Raw genomic sequence first — 16,657 nt, forward strand, 5'->3', positions numbered from 1 at the left:
GAAAATAAATGAGCAGATCATGCTTGGAATTTGTCATCCATGTTTTAAGGGATAATTCAGCTCTCTACACAGAAGTATTTTCACATTGAGTACTGGAGCAAGTATAGTAGCTTCCTCAAAATATTACATTTGATATCAGTTTGGAATAACGACAGCTTCACCAGGGAGAAGATTGACAAAACTCACGACACTATTAATGCTACCCTTTAGAATTTACTCCCTTTTCAGATAAGAATGTCAGGCTGATAAATCAGCCAGGTTCAAGAAGAACCAGAGTGACAGAAAGATAATTTCTCTGATTCACATAGAAATAGATCAGAGATTCCTATATGTAAGAAACAAAATTTAAATTACTTTTCCCTTATACACACTTTTTCCCAAATCTGAGAAGTCTTGTTACAGCTTCAACATTAAACAAATTCAGATACCACAAAGGTCATGATAAGCCAGATAAACTCAATGCCAAAATTGAAAGAGCTTAATAAACTATCTATCTACTTCCTAAAGCTCTTCAAAGAGGAGAAGCTTTCTCCTTTTTCTTCTTGCCAGTGAATGTGATGATAGAGCATAAAGTGACATACCTGCATGATAAAGTCCTGTTGTTTCCCAGGAAGTTATCTTCTAGCTGCAGTAGAGCACAAACATCGTGTTATCTCTGCAGCAGCAGGACTCAGGACCCCATTGTGTCAGGTCCCCTTTGAAGAAAGGAAGAAAAAAGCAACCCCAGCCCCACATCTCAATGAAATTACCTTGGGTGGAATAAAGGATGTCTGAACCAAGGCTCCCTCCAGGGAAGAGAGCAGCATTTTCCCCTTGGCTTCTCTGTGCTGAGTGGTTAAAGGGGGCAGAGGAAGAACAAAGCCCAAATCATTTCACCCCCACATCTCTTTTGTAAGAGCTCTTCTGCCTGTCTGTAGAGATATGCATCCCTTTCACCTGGGGACAACACTGCAGCAAAAGGAGAGCTGCTGGGGGTGCCCACCTCGATGGGACAATCAAAGTCCTTCCATGGATTTGCCATCTTATCAGTGCTCACTGTTTGTTCCAGTACATACCTAACTGCTCTCACACAAGGAACCTTTGCCTCTGCACCCATACCCTTCCCCTGCATGGGACAGGAACCGTGGGGGCTTCTTTTTATTCTTTGTACAGCAATTACCCCACGAGCCTCTGTCCTCCATCCACACTATAAGAAGGGAAATGGAAACCAAGCAAGATTTGAACATTTTCGTATGTGATCCAGACTGCTTTTACGAAGTGCAAACTCCTGGACAGTGTTTGAAATGCTGATGTAAAGTCTCTTACCCTTATGAGGTAAACTGTTCCAAAATCTATGTTAACCCTCTGTCAGGTTACCCAGGATGCTGCTAACTCATCCACAGAGGTGCTTTCCCACCACCCTCCCAACACAGTGCCCAGAGGGCCTATTTTCAGCCAGGCACAACTGAAAATAGAGCAGATGCAACAAGCCTTGTATTGTGCTTGACCCCCTAATTGTTCCCCAGTGCTGGCAGACCGTTGTGAAGATACTGAGTAATTGTGGAGGGATCCAGCTTGGCCAGAGCCAGCTGAAGCCACAGGCAGCACAGTGGTACAGGGGCCAGACTGTCTCTGCACCCCACCCTGCCTCCTACTGTGTCATTCCAGCCTTCTGCTACTCTGGATGCTGGAATTCATAAAAATTTTCTCTGTAGCATCAGGCCAGAGGAACCCTTTCTCTTGTGGAAAAGACATCTTTCCCAGAAACCTCTACTCAAAATTTCAGTGGAGATATCCATTTATGTGACGCAGCTGTACAACACACCACCAGAAATTTGATGATGAAGGAATAAATGCAGCAGATGCATCATCAGGCAGGAATACAGGAAATGAAGCACTGATGTACGTAAGAAAAATCAGGGGTTTAATGATAAATTAGCAGGTAAGAAAGATAATAAAGAACCAGTAAGTGTTTAAATATTCAGTGTCTGTTTGACATAATCAGAATCTTTCCCACATCAGATTCATAGTCTTCAATTAGAAGGAAGCTATCATGGGAGAAAAGTGTCTTTTAGACACTCTTGTGTCTAAAAAGTGTCTTTTTTAGAACTTAGGCATCCATCAGTAGCATTAACTCTGAAAGCAAAATTTGGATCTTATTCTTAGCACCACTTGTTAGCAAGTTTTTCTGATCAGCTGTGAGGGACTGATAAATGTTAAGACTAAAATGTCTCAACCTTGTTTGAACTTTATTTTGAACTGTTGCTTAGAAATCTGTTTTAATGTTAACCACCTTAGTTGCCATCTCCAATTTTGGCTCAAGAACGGATCTACATTTCCACTTCAGCCTTGATCTTCAGCACTGACTCCACTTCCAGTCCACTCCCAGGATAGTTCAGACAGGTGGATCATGGCTAGTTTGTCACTCCATGTCCTGAAGTTGCTTACAAATTTAGAACTCCGCTTTTAAAAAAAGCAAGCTGCTTTGTCACTTTGGCTGTGAAGGATAAATCCAGTTTACAGCTTTCTTTCACTTTAGAACTCCAACCACTCTGTCATATAAATACAGTTTGATGGAGAAATCTCACCACCTTCGTGACAATCATCAAAAACCTGCAAAAGAAAGCTCTGTGTCAGCAGAGTAATTACTTCCAGCTGGATGTAACATGTGTGTAACATACACTCCCATGTTTTCTGCTTCTTTCCAAGTAGATCAGCATTAGTCTAACAGAGGCCAAAACCTAGGAAGTCTTGTGGCAGCTCTGAGGGAGAATAGAAAACAGATCCCACCACAAAGGGACAATCTGGCAGGTTTTACCTACAAACCAGTTCACAGTCCAGGGGGAAGACCAAAAGCCAGACAGAAATAATTTATCTTGGTAAAAACACAGGCAGCTTTTAAGCACAGTTGGCTTAACCCCGAGGCTGACTCGTGGGCAGAACTTGCCATGAGCCATGTGGCCATTGCAAACCTGTGCTCAAGAGCTGCATGCACCACTAATGATACACAGAATTAGTTACTCACAGGGCACAGTCCACAGGGTGTCCTGACCAATCCAGTGGGCTGGATGAGAGGACTAACAGCTCTGTACAGCCTCATCTGCCCATCCACACTGCCCACTGTCCCCTCCTTGGCAGCAATAATGGTCATCTCCACTTTGCCATCGTAGATCAGAGTATTCAAAATGGTCTCAATGTCTTCCATTGACAACTCTACCTAAGAAAGAGTTTGTGAAATGGATGTTAGAAAAGATGCGTGCCAGTGAGTCCTGCAAGGAGGAAATGAGCAAACACCATGAGTAACAAATCCACAGAGTTCTAACCTAGAAAAATATACCAGTCTCACTGGCAATTTTATGGAGTTGTGCAGATGCAAAAAGAAAAGCAAACAAATACTAATACCTCCTACTTCCTGAGCACTTTTGATTTGCACTAGCCTTGATCTTACCAAAAAGAACTTCCCTATGCACCTGATATGCCTCCATCATGCTAGCACAATACAGTTCCAGTTTTGCAGGAAAATAATTGTGAAAGAAGAAAAAGCTGCTAAAGATATACTTGTTGATGGTGACCAGTAATGGTGGGGTATTTTTCCCCTTCTTTTTTTCCCTCCCCTAAAATTCCTTGAAGTGCATATGCAAATTTAAGAGAAATTATGGAATCTAAACCAGCTGAGACAGTTAACAAGGTTGTGAATACTAATTCTTTTACACATTTTTGAAAACCCACATCCACAAGCTATCCTGGAATGCCAGGCAGTATCAGTGACCCTCCCCAAAAGCAAAAAAGCCACAAAGCTCACTTCCACCACACAAGCTGTAGGGTACTAAGACACTTATGAGACCTTCAGCAAGTTTGCAGTACTCAGCTCCTACAGCTAATCATGCACTGACAATTTGAACAGTAGTGAGATGAATCTGTTCTGACCTTACTGATGCCCAGTTCACAGATGTATTTCCACACCTCGTGGGATGAGGCAAACGAGCTGTTCCTCTGTATCATGGGGTTCTGTTTGCTGTCTCGAGCTGCCTCTGCCTGAGAAAAAGCAAATGTTAGTTACAGTAAGCACTGACTGCCAAGAGCCTCCTTTGTGGCTCAGTTTCAGGCAGGCTCAGAAACAAAACCTGTTTTCCATTTCTGGGACATATTTAGCATTTAAAACCACGTTCTTAAAACTGGTGTATGTGAGACAATCCAATGCACAATCAAATATAATTTTATAATAAATGACATTAAATTTACACTATAAGTCAGATTAATATGAAGAAATTTGCATTTGGCATTTTGTTGACAAAAATAAAGTTTCTGTTGTACCTAGAGCCAGTTAAAAATATATTGTAATGGAATAGACAAATGCTACAACCTGCAGACATATTTAATGAGCCAGGGATAATTTAGACTAGGGGCAATTGTCTTCTAGTCAGAGCTACCTGACTGACTGCTGCCTTACACCCTCTCAGAAATGAGGTGCTCTGCAGAATCCACAGTGACTTTTCCTAGATTTTTTGGTCTTGTGCTCTTTGCTGCCTGGTTTGTGTCTTAGTTTCTGAGACAATTATACAGGTGGAGACTCCAAAATTATTTACCTCTGCTTGAATTTAAACCAATCTCCTTTCACCAATAGAGACAAAATGGGAGAAGATAGAAGGGAGAAAATATCAAATAAAAGGTAACAGCCTCTACAGTTCCAGAACTTCCACAAACAATCAGAGGGGGACAGGGTCAAAACAAAACCTGGACAAACAATTTTTAGCCAAAAGGCTCCAATGCTGCCAAACAAGCTGGAAAAAACTTCCTGGCAAGTTGCAGGTCCACCCCCTCCTCAACAAATTGTGGAGAGGGGGTCTGACTCCTCCTGGGCTGTCCCGAGCAGTAGCAGGAAACAGTATTGCAAAATTCCCTCTGGAGCAGCTCTGGACTGCAAAATGCAGCTTCTCCATTGGAGACCCACCCCAGGCAAACCCCTCGGGCACCCAGGGAGAACAAAAACACTCCCCTCGTGTCTGCTTCCCGTTTTTGAAGAGATCCTGCACCCACCCCCCTTCCAGGATAAAACACACAAGTTCCTCTTTCCCAGGTTGCTGGGTCCTAGGGACAGTAATACTCTGGGGCAGGCTGGCATACAGAAGATAAGGAGTACACAATTTTGTGTCATCTAGGACAGTTTGTCATTGGACTTCAGAGGTAAAAGGCTACCCTCCTTGTCCAGGGTGTAAAAATATCCATCATTTCAATACAACACCATCACACTTACTGTGACAAAAGTAATAGCCCAGTACAGATTTGCCAATCTACTTGCAATAAGGGCCAACACCTATGGAAACCTAAGCCTTGTCTGGCACCTGTTTACAAAACAAACAGCAGGTGATTTTGGCACTCACCTTACTCTGCAGAAACTTAAAACACTGTTGATTTAACACCTCCACAAACTCAGACTCAAAGTCCTGGTCACTGTACCAGGCCCCTCCAGTGACGGAGCGGTCGGGCTGCAGGTTGTACAGCATATAGACCTTCTTCTTGGATGCCTGTTGGAGGGAAATGTACAGCTCTCAACACCTCAGAGCCTTCCTAAGGAAGGAACATTTAAGCAGATAATCTGCAGAAGAGGTTTATTACTCCTACACCTAAGGACTTGAGCTATCCTCAACCTGTCTGACCCTCAGGTACCACAGAGATAAAGAGAAGATCAACCCATTTCGATTCCTAATCATTTTATAACAATAGTGTTGTAAGACTAGATGAAGCTAGCATCTTTCACATGAACATAAAAAAAGCTACTGCTTTTCTATGTCCAACTTCTCTGGCTCCACTTGCTTTACCAGACCCAGTGTGAACCAGATAACTGAAGACAGACAGCAGAGAAGCTGACCCAATCTCTGCTGCACCTCAAACCTGCACACTAAAGGCAGAGAGTCAAACACTGGTGCACAGTCAAAGAGAAAGCTTGAGGCAAAATGAGATTTCTCTGCCCCCAGGCCCCTGCTAAAAGCATACAGAGCATGCAGCAGATGCTTGAAATTGCTTAAAAATAAAGTCACAAAATACTCACTGCCACAGATTTAACTGCTTTAATTAGTTTCTTGCTTTCCAAGTTTTTCAGTATCTTGTTGATCTCTGTTAAAGGCAGATTACTTTTGTACCTAATGTCCCTGCTCCAAATGCCTGTCAAAAAACAGAGAAGTGAACAGAAATAAATAGAAGAAAACATTTGTTTCTGTAGATACCAACCAAAAGTCACATCAGAACACTGCTTGGGTTGCTTGCCTGCCACTCCCAGCAAAAGGGAAGGAATGGACAGAAGGGATTGGAGAAAAACAAGAAGGTATGGGGGTATTAGACTTTATATTTGTGTTGTCTGGGCAAGCATTTATGACTTTGGACAGGAATGGTCCCACGAGTTAACACAGTTAGTACCACTCACAATTATAATTTAAAGTACCTTTGTTGCCTGCATCCTCTATGATCTGGTAAACCAGCTTCTCTTGATTGTCAGAGCCTTTCATTTTACTGTAAAACAAGACAGACATCAGGATTTTTTGAAAGGTCCAAAATTTGAAAGAAGTTGGATTTGTTTTAAACTACAAACAAGAATTGTGTTCCAAATATATTTGCCCAGCAAACACAGGCTTACCTCGCATTTTGGGAATCTTTGATTCTGTACAGGAGACCTGCACTGCTCCTCAGAAGGTCCAGCTGCCCCTAGGAGAGATGGGCACAATGCATTTACTTTCCTTCAAACAGCTTGTTCCAGAAGGTGTTTTAGAAGACTATTCTGAAATTCTAAAATGAAAACCTTATTTAACGTCAACTAAATAAAGAAAAATGAAAACTAACGTTTCTAACCACTGGAAACAGTAACAGCCTTTTCCCCTGACAAGTTTCCACTTATCATCAGCTATCAGAAACAACAAACAGTTCCTGACCCTTCCCACAATATCTACACAATTCCTGTTGTTTCTCCTGACTTCCACATGCTACAAGGGACATCAAGTTCTTGTATACTTTGCTCTGTTTCCATCAAAGCACTCATTTGCACAGCAACCCAGAAACCACAGTAGAGCTCTGGAACAATTCCAAGTTCCAGTAGCAAAGTTCTACATTTTATTTAGTGGCCATCACTGGAAAGCTGCCAACTTTGATGGGCAGTGACTCTTAGATGTGAATTACTGGCATTTCTCACACACACAAAAAAATTGTTCTGCTCTGCATGCTCGTGGCCAGGGAAAGTCCTTACTTCTCATTTCAAAGAGGAAAGAAATTAGACAAGCCTAAGAGTGTGTGTATGCCAGCATTAATTAATGTTCACTCTTTCACTGCCAGCTGACCCTTTCCTACAGTTACAGCCTTGGTTCTTATCAAGAATTGGCAGATTTCACCTGTGTGCCATCAGAGCCATCCACAAGCTTGGGATTTTGTGAAGGGTTCAGAGAACACCTTCACATATGAGAGCATAGCCTAACGTCCATTCTTTTCTCTACAGCTAATTAATTCCCCATCACTAATGGGCCTCATGGTTATGTATGTGCTGAGGAAGGTGAGGAAGGCAGGCTGTCCCTACCATGGAGAGCAGCCTGTTGATGGCCACAGCTCTCTGCTGGGCTTCCATGTGAGGCATGTCATTCTGGATCACCTGGTCTGTGATGCCATGGGGGAACTGGTGGCATAGCTCGAGGATCCTGCAGGAGGAGAGAAGCAACTTTAAAAGTCATGTTCTGCTGCATCCAAAATCAAGTCCAAACAGTACTGAAGTCAGGACGGAAGAGAGCAACAAGAGCAACTCAGGGGAAAAGTATCCATCAATTGCTTCTTGAGGGAGCCCGGCACCAAATCCCTGTGCGCCATTTCTCTTTCCAAGACCAGAAATACTCCGGAACAGCCGAAAGTGACCTGAGCCAACCCCCACTGCCCCCTAAACACCTCCCAGCACGAAACTCTCGGTGCCCCCAACAACCCTCTCCTTCAGCACCTATTTCCTGATTAACACTCGGGCGTCGAAACACCCCCCTCAGGCCTTGAACGACACGGCCCCGCCACGCCCCCCGCCCCAAAACACGTCCTTCGTGTCCTCCACACACGCACCCCCCGCCCGGCAGCCTCCATGCCTGCCTGCAGGCACCGCCAGCACCTGCTCTCGATGTCCATGGGATCGGGCGCCTCCGGCTTCACCTTCACCTCCGCCATAGCACGGCGGGCTCCGGCGCGGCTAGATGACGTCAGAGACGCGCGACGGAGGGGGCGGGCGGCGCCGGTTGCTGCGCAACGGCCAATGGGCGGCGGGAGCGGCGGGCGCGAGGCGTCCCTGGAAACGGGAGCGGGAGGGGCGGGATCCGGCGGGATCCAGCGGGATCCAGCGGTGAGCGGGGCCGGGCTCCAGGGATGGAGCGGGGCGAGGTGTGGGGGCCGCGCCGGGGAGGGGCGGGCAGCGGGGCCGCGTGCGTCCCGCCAGGGATGCGATCCCAAAGGGCTGGAGCGGAGCCCCGCTTGCCTTTGGTGCAGCTGTGCCAGGAGCAGGTGGGAGCGTGAGGGAAGGGCCGTCAGCGCCCTCAGGGCAGGTAAAGGTCTGATCCGCCCGTGGTTGGTGGGTGTGTGTCAGAGGATGGATCAGGCTGTGCTCGGTGGTGCCCAAAAATGGGACAAGGGGCAACAGAGAGAATCTGGGACACGGGAGGTTCCACCTGAACGTGAGGAAGAGCAACTTCCCTGCGAGGGTGACTGAGCAATGGGACAGATTGCCCAGAGAGGGTGGGGAGTGTCCCTCACTGCCTGCATTGAAGAGCAGCATAAGAGCTGTTTCTGGAGCACTGGAGGGCTGGTTACAAAACCAAATCCTTGTAGCACAGACGTGTTTCCTGGCCCTGAGCATCAGTTCCCACGATCTGGAGTACATTTCTCTGTTTTGTAAAATGTCATCGTATCCAAATGCAACTTTTCATTCTTGAATTCCGTGACATGATAATGACTATGTACATCAGGATAAGTCAAGTTTGGCACCTGTTTTATGGATATATTCTTGATTCACATGGTAACTGGCATAAACTGAAGAAATAGTTGGGTTTTTTTAGTCCTTTTCAGGGCATCCTGTACTTATTCAGGTGTCAAGTTTCCAGGTGGCAGCATGTCAGGTTTCACATCTGACATGATTATGGTGGAGATTCCTGTCCCTTACTCCTTCCATGTATCACTGACATATGGTGCTAACGCTGTTCTAGCTCAAACACACAGAATCACAGTCACAGGATGGTTTAAAGAGTCCATTGTTCTCTAAGAGAAAAAAATGAAGACAAGGAGTCATGCTAAAAGACTGTATTTCTCAGTGCATTCTTCTTTTTAGGAAAATGATTGTCTGCCTTTTTGCTTTTCTGTTTTAAAGATCACTGCTGGGAAAAAATGACAGCTGGCTCTGTCTCAGTTCCTCAGATCATCCCACTTCGAATCCCACCTCCAGGGAAAACTCAACGGGAAATAGACACAAATACCCTTGTAGAAATAAAATCAGGTATGAACATGAGCTTTAACTCCATCTCAAACCTTTACTTATGTGGCCATTTGAAGTATTTGTCCTTCATACTTTTTTCATATTTAATTATGATTTTTGGAGTGTGCATTTCACTAAGAAACTTATCAAATTAACCAACAGGTTTGATGCACCAGATATACTTGCATGTAATTTTATACATCCAAGCACTATTACTGACATAAAAGTTTTGTGTGTCAGCAGTCTTAATTGCTTCCAAGGCCAAACTTTTAAGCTTTTGCATTTTGATTTGATTGCAAGAGCCGTGCTCAAAAGAATCATGTGCTAGGCTCACTCCCAACATTTACAATTTTTGAGTTGTCACCTTTTGCTATGGCAGAAAATACCCTTTCTGTCATTGGAATGGACAAGCTGCTGCAATGTTTACATGCAAAATCATCTCAGAGATACTTTGCTGTCAGAAATGTTGCTTACAATGAAATTGCTTTTGTTGAATAATTGATGCTTCATGGGAGAAACAGTTTTGATCCCAAACTTTCTGTCACTTATGGAACTGCTTTATTTTCTTTCTGTGAGAAAAATCAAGCATAGTAATGAGTACTTTGTTTTTCCAAGGTTGTCTACAGTCTGAGGAATTACTTTTTCTGTTTCTTTCAGATACACCTGGAGCCTCTATTTATTACACTTTAGATGGAAGTAAACCAGAACTCATTAGGAAACCTGGCTATGGGTCCTGTAACACTTTGGAGTATAAGGGTCCTATCATATTACCAGTGGGGAAAATAATGGTCAAGGCCCTGGCAGTTACAAAGTGAGTATCCTGTTTTGTTTTGTTTTATTTTAGTCCAGCTTTGGCAAGGAGCAGACATCCCTGTCATAGCTTGTGTAGTTTAAAGCACTGCATACCCTGCAGATGAGAGATGAGCCTTTCCCCAGGTAGTTTGCAATCTAAATGATCCTCATGAACAGCACTGACTTGGCTTTCTCAGGATAATTTTTATCCATCAAGTGTTTGTGTGGTTGGGTTCCCTCTTGGATGTTATCTCCTGAACTGTGGGTGTCCAATGATCCTGGGGGCTGTGGGTGGGAAGCTGAGGTACTGTCCTGAGAGCTCATCCTTTGGAGTGTGATCATCAGAAACACCAGAGAAACCAGGGTGGTGTTTCTGGGGATATCCAGTGATTCAGTGGATTTAAAGAAGCTGGTCTTCCCAGGAGTTTGCTTAGTTTTTCCCAAAGGATTACAGAATGCTGAACCTCACAGCTTAAGTGTAGCGTTGGGTGAAGCAGAAATACAATACATTGAAAGAGAACTGGATTTTGCTGCACAGCCACTGACTTTGTCTAAACTAACTTCATGCTTAGAGACAGAGAGAGGACACATAAATTCTCTGTCTGTACTGTGTTGCATTATCTTTTATTTCCAAGGGAGCAGAAACTTCCACTAGGAGATTCGTGTTTGCTGTTCCCAGCCTGCAGCCAGCCTGTGCTTGTGTCTGCACTGGAATATAACAACATTATATAACACACAAAACCTAGGCCTATGTTGATTTTCTTGCTATCACTGTCTAGATTAACACTTGTTTCCAACAAATGAAAACAGTATGTTTTTATTAAGAGATTCACTATAGAGACAATAAATCATGAAAGACTGGTTTGGACATTTACAGCAGTTTCAGTCCACTGTTGCAATTTAATAGGTCTCAGAGAATGACAGTTGTTTTATCAAATAGATACTGCTCAGGATTCTACTGCAATAATGACTGGCAAGCTTGGAAGGGATATTCCACCTAATAAGCCACATCCATCAGTGATTTTCTTCTTGCAGCACCCAGGTCTGTGGCAGGTTCTTAGCTTTGTAAATTTTGATTTTCAGGGACTACAGGGAGAGTTCAGTTGTGACAAAGGTGTTTGTGGTAGAGTACCAGCAACCAAGCATCCTTTTGCCTGTTGAAGATGATGACAAGAATTTCATAAAAGATATGGCCACACAGGTAAGTTCTAGAAATTGCAACCCCTTGTGTAAGTATAAAATGTTGTATATATGATATTATTTAGAGATTAAGCTTTGACTTCCAGTTTTATTCACAAATCCTATTTTCTCTGTTTACCCATCTTGGCTGCTTTGGTCCTTTTTGTAATACTAAAATTACAAGGGGACACTTCCCCCCTGCCCAGTAGTGTTTTATGACTAATTGAGGTCAAATATTTTAAAAATACATTTATAAGTTAAGCTTTTCAAATGCTTGCATTGAAAATAAATACCTTAAGCATGTACTTTTAAAATTTAAACAAATAACTATAGCAAAAGAAGATTAGAGAAAAAGCAAAAAATTGATCTGGAATTCAAATGGAATTACATTTTAGAATAAGGAAGGTGGAACATTTACTACAAAACCGAAGAAGAATAGGCTGAATGTGGTAATCAAGCCTGCCTGGGATGAAACATCCCAAGACTTTCAAGGTACAGTATCACTTCATAAAACTGAGGTAGTCTTCTGTTCTAGCAGAAAATAGTGTAGAGTTTTCCACTTGTAAAATGTGGTTAATTTTAAAACCCTCTCAGAAGACAGAACATCCTCTGGAAATTCCAGTTTTGATTGCTCAACACTGCAAACAGAGAACAAAATTTACCTTCCATACATTTCACACGACTTCTTAAAAACATATTAAAACATCAGTCATTTCTCAGTAACACAACAAGGCCCTGCCTGTATTTCTCTTTGTGCCAAAAAATGCTGTTAAATTGATGGCATTGCAAATCCTTTACAGAGTTTCTTTACTGATGTTTGCTTGCAGTAAGATTCCAAAATAAATACACTAAACAGAAAAGAAAGCTTCACCCAGATTTTCTCTATAGATAAAGCCTTTTATTCCATGGCAACAGTGATGGGACTGTTTTAGAGCAGGGAGTTGTATTAATATTTACTCATTAAGTTACTCTTAGGAGCTGGGGTTTTTTGAGTACGCAAGAAGGAAGAAAACTGTAAATAAATTAAAACAAAGAAGTAAGCTCTGTCAGAGAGGGGTGGGGTTTCTTCTAGTTTAATTCCCTGTAATTCCATGTAGCTTATTTGAACCCAAAATACGGATGCCAAATATGTTTTTAATTATGCCTGGCGAGAATATGTAACATTTATGTTCAGGTATATATTAACTGCATGAAGTGGGTGACAGTGGAATAACAGGACTGTAATTTTAATCTTGGAAACAGGCAGAAAGCCCTCTCACAGGTCGTCTCAAGGACCTCAGCTCCTTGCCAGTCGTTTGGGAGCCACAGAGTACAGAGAGGAACCCACCTCAGCACAACCAATGGAGTCATTGCAGGTGGGCAAAGGGGTAGGCTGAAGAAAACTGTACAAGGCTGTCATCAGGACAGAGGTTTAAAAAAAGGAGGAGGTGAAGATTTGTGATCTCTCTCAGCTATTAATGCCTTTGCCTGCATTCTACTAGTCACGATTTAAATGTAATGGTAATGATGCACTAGAATAGGAATGCCCAAAGCAGGACACAGTTGTCAGTATGGACAAAACCAGGCAAAGGAAATCAACACTGAGTGCATTCCTACTAATTCTCTTCTAATACATTCTTGAATCTGCAGTTAGCAAATACTTACTGCTGTTTGTTGGCAAGTTAATATTTAAAACTCAATATTCAGTAATGCTGTGGTAGAAGTATATAGCAAGGCATTGATTTATTTTTATTGGAAGAACCTGTGAGTCCTTAATGCAGCTAATGGGGGAATCAAGGATAGTAAATACTCCTCAAAGCAGTGCATTTCAGTGCAGTTTACTTCAAATTACATCTGCAGTGGTTTTTTCTATCTTTATATCCATTTTGCAAATATTTCCTTATTAAAGGTTAAATAATTACCTCTATTTCAGTTTACAAGTTCTTCTGCAGTGACTAGCCAGAAAAGCTTAGCAAGCACACAGGTGTCAAGGATCCAGAGCGAAACAAATTTCCTTAAGTAAGTGACTTCTCCTTTTAACATATTTGTCCTTTGGAAAGTATCTGAGCCTTTTGCAACCAAGCTGATAATACAGTGGGCCTCTATAAAAATTAGGAAGGCAAAAACAGACACTGGCTCATAACTGAAGAGTATAATCTAGGTAGGACTTTGAAAATTCTGTTTCTTAAATTTAGTTTTCAACTGTCAATTATCAGTTGTCTTATTATCCCTTAAAAAAACTACTAATGCCCATAGGATCAGGGGATAAACTGTCTTTTCAAAATTTTGTATACCCTCAGTGCTGTAGGTGAACACTGCTCACTGGAGTAGTCTCACAAAACATTAGTGCTTACCAGTATTGAAAAGGTTCTGTGATCCACATCAGTGGCTCCCCGTGGTGCAGCACTGAGGCCTGACACAGACTGCCTGCCAGGAGACCTGTTAACCTCCCATGACGAGGAGGAAAGTATGAAACTCCATAGATGCCAGAGAGCTTTCTACCTTGCAAAGCTGTTTAGAGAGTTCAGAATTCTGTATCATGGATGTTGGGGCATGGTCTGGTGTCCCACCACAGCTTGGGAACCACAACTGAGAAATCAATGGCCTAAGTCCTGTCGCAACAAGTTCCAGATTATTCATTATTATGCAGCAGTGTAATACTAGACCAAGCTCAGCCAGTTTGCTCTTATTTTCAGATGTGCACATTGTTCTGCCCCTCGCCTGTCTGAGCCCTTGGCTCACTTCTGCCAGAAATGTGGATCTCCTATGCCCCCTGTGCCAGTCCGGCGCTTCCCATTCCCTGAAGGATCACAGGTCAGCAAAACATCATAGCAATCCACACATCACCCTTGGAGTGAATAACAGCCTCTGCAAGTTACACAGTCAGTGCTGACAAACCTTTTACCTACTCCCACTTTCATTTGAAAGTTCTGCTCTTATTGTTAGCACTGGACCCAAAGAAATTCTCCAACAATGGGTAAAACTCACCACAGATTTCTTCAAGTGCAATGTATTCTAGTAAGGAAAACAATGAAAAAGTAAATTATTTGCCTATGTCAGGAAACAGTACCAGTCCTTAAACTTTAAATGGTGGCATGTGTGGGTATATGAACCAGGTTTTTGCAGGGGTGTGTTTAACTGTCTTCCCTAAGTTCTTCCCAAGAGATAATAACCTGATCTAGCAAGTCAGTGGTGTGTTTCCCTTCCTGTATCGTCAGAAATTTGTCTGGTCTGGTCAATGCTGTAGTTTTAAGTAATGACTGAGATTCACCACCTCTTTAGACTAGGCTCACAATTAGGAGAGTTTCAATTTCCTGTATGAAGTGGGTGACAATGGAATAACAGGATTGTAATTTTAGTCTTGGAAACAGAAAGAAAGCCTTCTCACAGGTCCCCTCAAGGACCACAGCACCTTGCCAGTCCTACTATATTTTATAGTAGCATTTTAATTTTATTGAAAATTACCTTAATACCTTTCTGGCATTCTCTTTCCAGATGTTTTCATATTTTTTCCATAAAATCCTTTGATCTTTAAGGATCAATACCAGCATCAGTTGCTATCACTTGCTATGTTTCCAGTGACCTTGCTGCTGATGTAGACTCCAGCTAGGAAAATACTGAAATCTCATGATAACTTTAATGATCTCATTGTGGTCCTTAACTTAACTGTGATGTGGCTTTTCCTTCAGATGGCACCGTGCCTTGAATGCAGACATCTTGTGCCAATGAATACACCCACTTGCATTATCTGTGAGTCACCAATAGCTCCACAGCTGCAGCCCCAAAACAGCAACTGCATAAAGGTAACAGAAAAAGTAAACCAAAACAGTGATTTAACTCCTGGCATGCATTTTTCTAACAGATTACTTCATTGCAAATATTTTGATCCAACCTGGCTTTGTATAATTATATTAGGGACAGCTTTAAGAGTTAGTGGGATTAAAAACACCTTGAATGGAAAAAAGGGACTAAAGGTTCTCCAGTACAAGAAAGACATGGACATGCTTCCCTTGAGAAGGAAGGAGCAGCAGAGGCAATGTGTGATGAGCTGACCTTAACCCCCATTTCCCTGTGCTGCTGAGGAGGGCAGGAGACAGAGAATCAGGAGGAAAGTTAAGTCCAGGAAGGAGGGAGGGGTGAGGGGAAGGTGTTTTTTGAGATTTGGTTTGATTCCTCGTTTTCCTACTCTGATTTGATTTGCTATAAGTTCAGTGACTTTGCCCAGGATGAGTCTATTTTTCCCCTGACAGTAGTCAGTGAGTGATCTCTCCCTGCCCTTAAACTCATGAGCCTTTCATTATATTTTGTCTGCTCTGTCTAGCTGAGGAGACGAGTAATAGAACAGCTTTGGTGGACACCTGGTCTTCAGCCAGGGTCAACTCGCACCTCATAGTATTATGGTATTATTATTAATAACTGTCTATGCAGATACTGGGTTTTGTGGCTATAGTGGCTAAGCAAACTGAAACCAGAGTATACAAAGACCTGGAGATATTGATACTGAATCTCCAGAGGAAACTATACCATAGTTTTAAAAGAAATAGTCCCTATGTGATGAGCAGGCAACATGGCCTAACTAAAGCGTGGAACAGCCCAGACTTGAAGGATATCCTCCATCTGCAGTGCTGAATAACCACAGCACTTTATAAGATAAAGTCTTCTCCTTTGTTTTTTTGTTGACAGTTTTCAAACACTATGTGAAATGTATTTTCTCTCTGATTAAAAGGGCAAAGTCATTTGTCAGGTGTGTGGCACAGGAAATCCTCTTCACCACAAACACTGTGCGACTTGTGAAAGCAAGCTGCCTGAAGTACAGATGGTAAGACTTCAATCACACTGGCTGAATCAAACTACAGCAGAACATCCTTTATCTTTGGAAAACTGAAGTCATGTCCCCATGTCCCTGTGTTACCAAAGCAGAGATTCTCTCCCCAGTGTCATATTTAAGCCCAGTCCTCCCACAGAAGCTCCACCACAAATGTCCAGCTAAACAGAAGTGTCTCATATACCTTCAAGTTTCTGACTTGGAAGTCAGGATTGAGAATGTCATTAAGAAAGCTCAGAAGGCTCTTAGAAAATGGGTAGTCTTGACTCCAAGGGAGTCTTGTTTGTGTCCAGATATCTTTCAATTGCAGTAGAAAAGTTGAGTGTATACATCAGGAACACCTTTCACGCTGATTTCAGTTATTTTCTGAAAAGAGAATACGTCTTTATATTATTTTACTACCTCCACTTTTACATTATCTTTCTTAT

At 42.5% G+C, this 16,657-nt stretch overlaps 2 protein-coding genes across 2 annotated transcripts; one reads left to right on the plus strand and one right to left on the minus strand.

The window, feature by feature from the left end:
* Nucleotides 1-1,865: 1,865 nt before the first annotated feature.
* Nucleotides 1,866-8,199, minus strand: POLR3F (RNA polymerase III subunit F). The gene is made up of 9 exons (XM_058836545.1): nucleotides 8,105-8,199; nucleotides 7,538-7,655; nucleotides 6,611-6,678; nucleotides 6,419-6,486; nucleotides 6,029-6,141; nucleotides 5,361-5,504; nucleotides 3,907-4,014; nucleotides 3,005-3,196; nucleotides 1,866-2,592 (listed from the first exon to the last, which is right to left on the minus strand). The coding sequence occupies exons 1-9, from the start codon at nucleotides 8,158-8,160 to the stop codon at nucleotides 2,515-2,517; spliced, it is 945 nt and encodes a 314-aa protein (XP_058692528.1). The 5' UTR covers nucleotides 8,161-8,199; the 3' UTR covers nucleotides 1,866-2,514.
* A 1,167-nt stretch (nucleotides 8,200-9,366) lies between these two features.
* LOC131577697 (double zinc ribbon and ankyrin repeat-containing protein 1-like) lies at nucleotides 9,367-15,290 on the plus strand. The gene is made up of 8 exons (XM_058835743.1): nucleotides 9,367-9,475; nucleotides 10,112-10,265; nucleotides 11,330-11,447; nucleotides 11,821-11,917; nucleotides 12,668-12,780; nucleotides 13,338-13,423; nucleotides 14,101-14,218; nucleotides 15,267-15,290. The coding sequence occupies exons 1-8, from the start codon at nucleotides 9,367-9,369 to the stop codon at nucleotides 15,288-15,290; spliced, it is 819 nt and encodes a 272-aa protein (XP_058691726.1).
* Nucleotides 15,291-16,657: the final 1,367 nt, after the last annotated feature.

The sequence above is a fragment of the Poecile atricapillus genome, chromosome 3 (assembly GCF_030490865.1).
Source record: "Poecile atricapillus isolate bPoeAtr1 chromosome 3, bPoeAtr1.hap1, whole genome shotgun sequence".
NCBI lineage: Eukaryota > Metazoa > Chordata > Aves > Passeriformes > Paridae > Poecile > Poecile atricapillus.

Bases quoted from the DNA above. Each gene is read 5' to 3' on its own strand.
- POLR3F (XM_058836545.1), bottom strand. From the start codon at position 8,160: ATGGCGGAGGTGAAGGTGAAGCCGGAGGCGCCCGATCCCATGGACATC. The intron at 6,142-6,418 runs GTACTTTAAATT...GTTTTTTGACAG, and splicing joins AGAGGATGCAGGCAACAAAG to GCATTTGGAGCAGGGACATT. The intron at 2,593-3,004 runs GTGAGTAACTAA...TTTCTTTTGCAG, and splicing joins CACCCTGTGGACTGTGCCCT to GTTTTTGATGATTGTCACGA.
- LOC131577697 (XM_058835743.1), top strand. From the start codon at position 9,367: ATGACAGCTGGCTCTGTCTCAGTTCCTCAGATCATCCCACTTCGAATC. The intron at 11,918-12,667 runs GTACAGTATCAC...TCTTGGAAACAG, and splicing joins AACATCCCAAGACTTTCAAG to GCAGAAAGCCCTCTCACAGG. The intron at 13,424-14,100 runs GTAAGTGACTTC...TCTTATTTTCAG, and splicing joins AGCGAAACAAATTTCCTTAA to ATGTGCACATTGTTCTGCCC.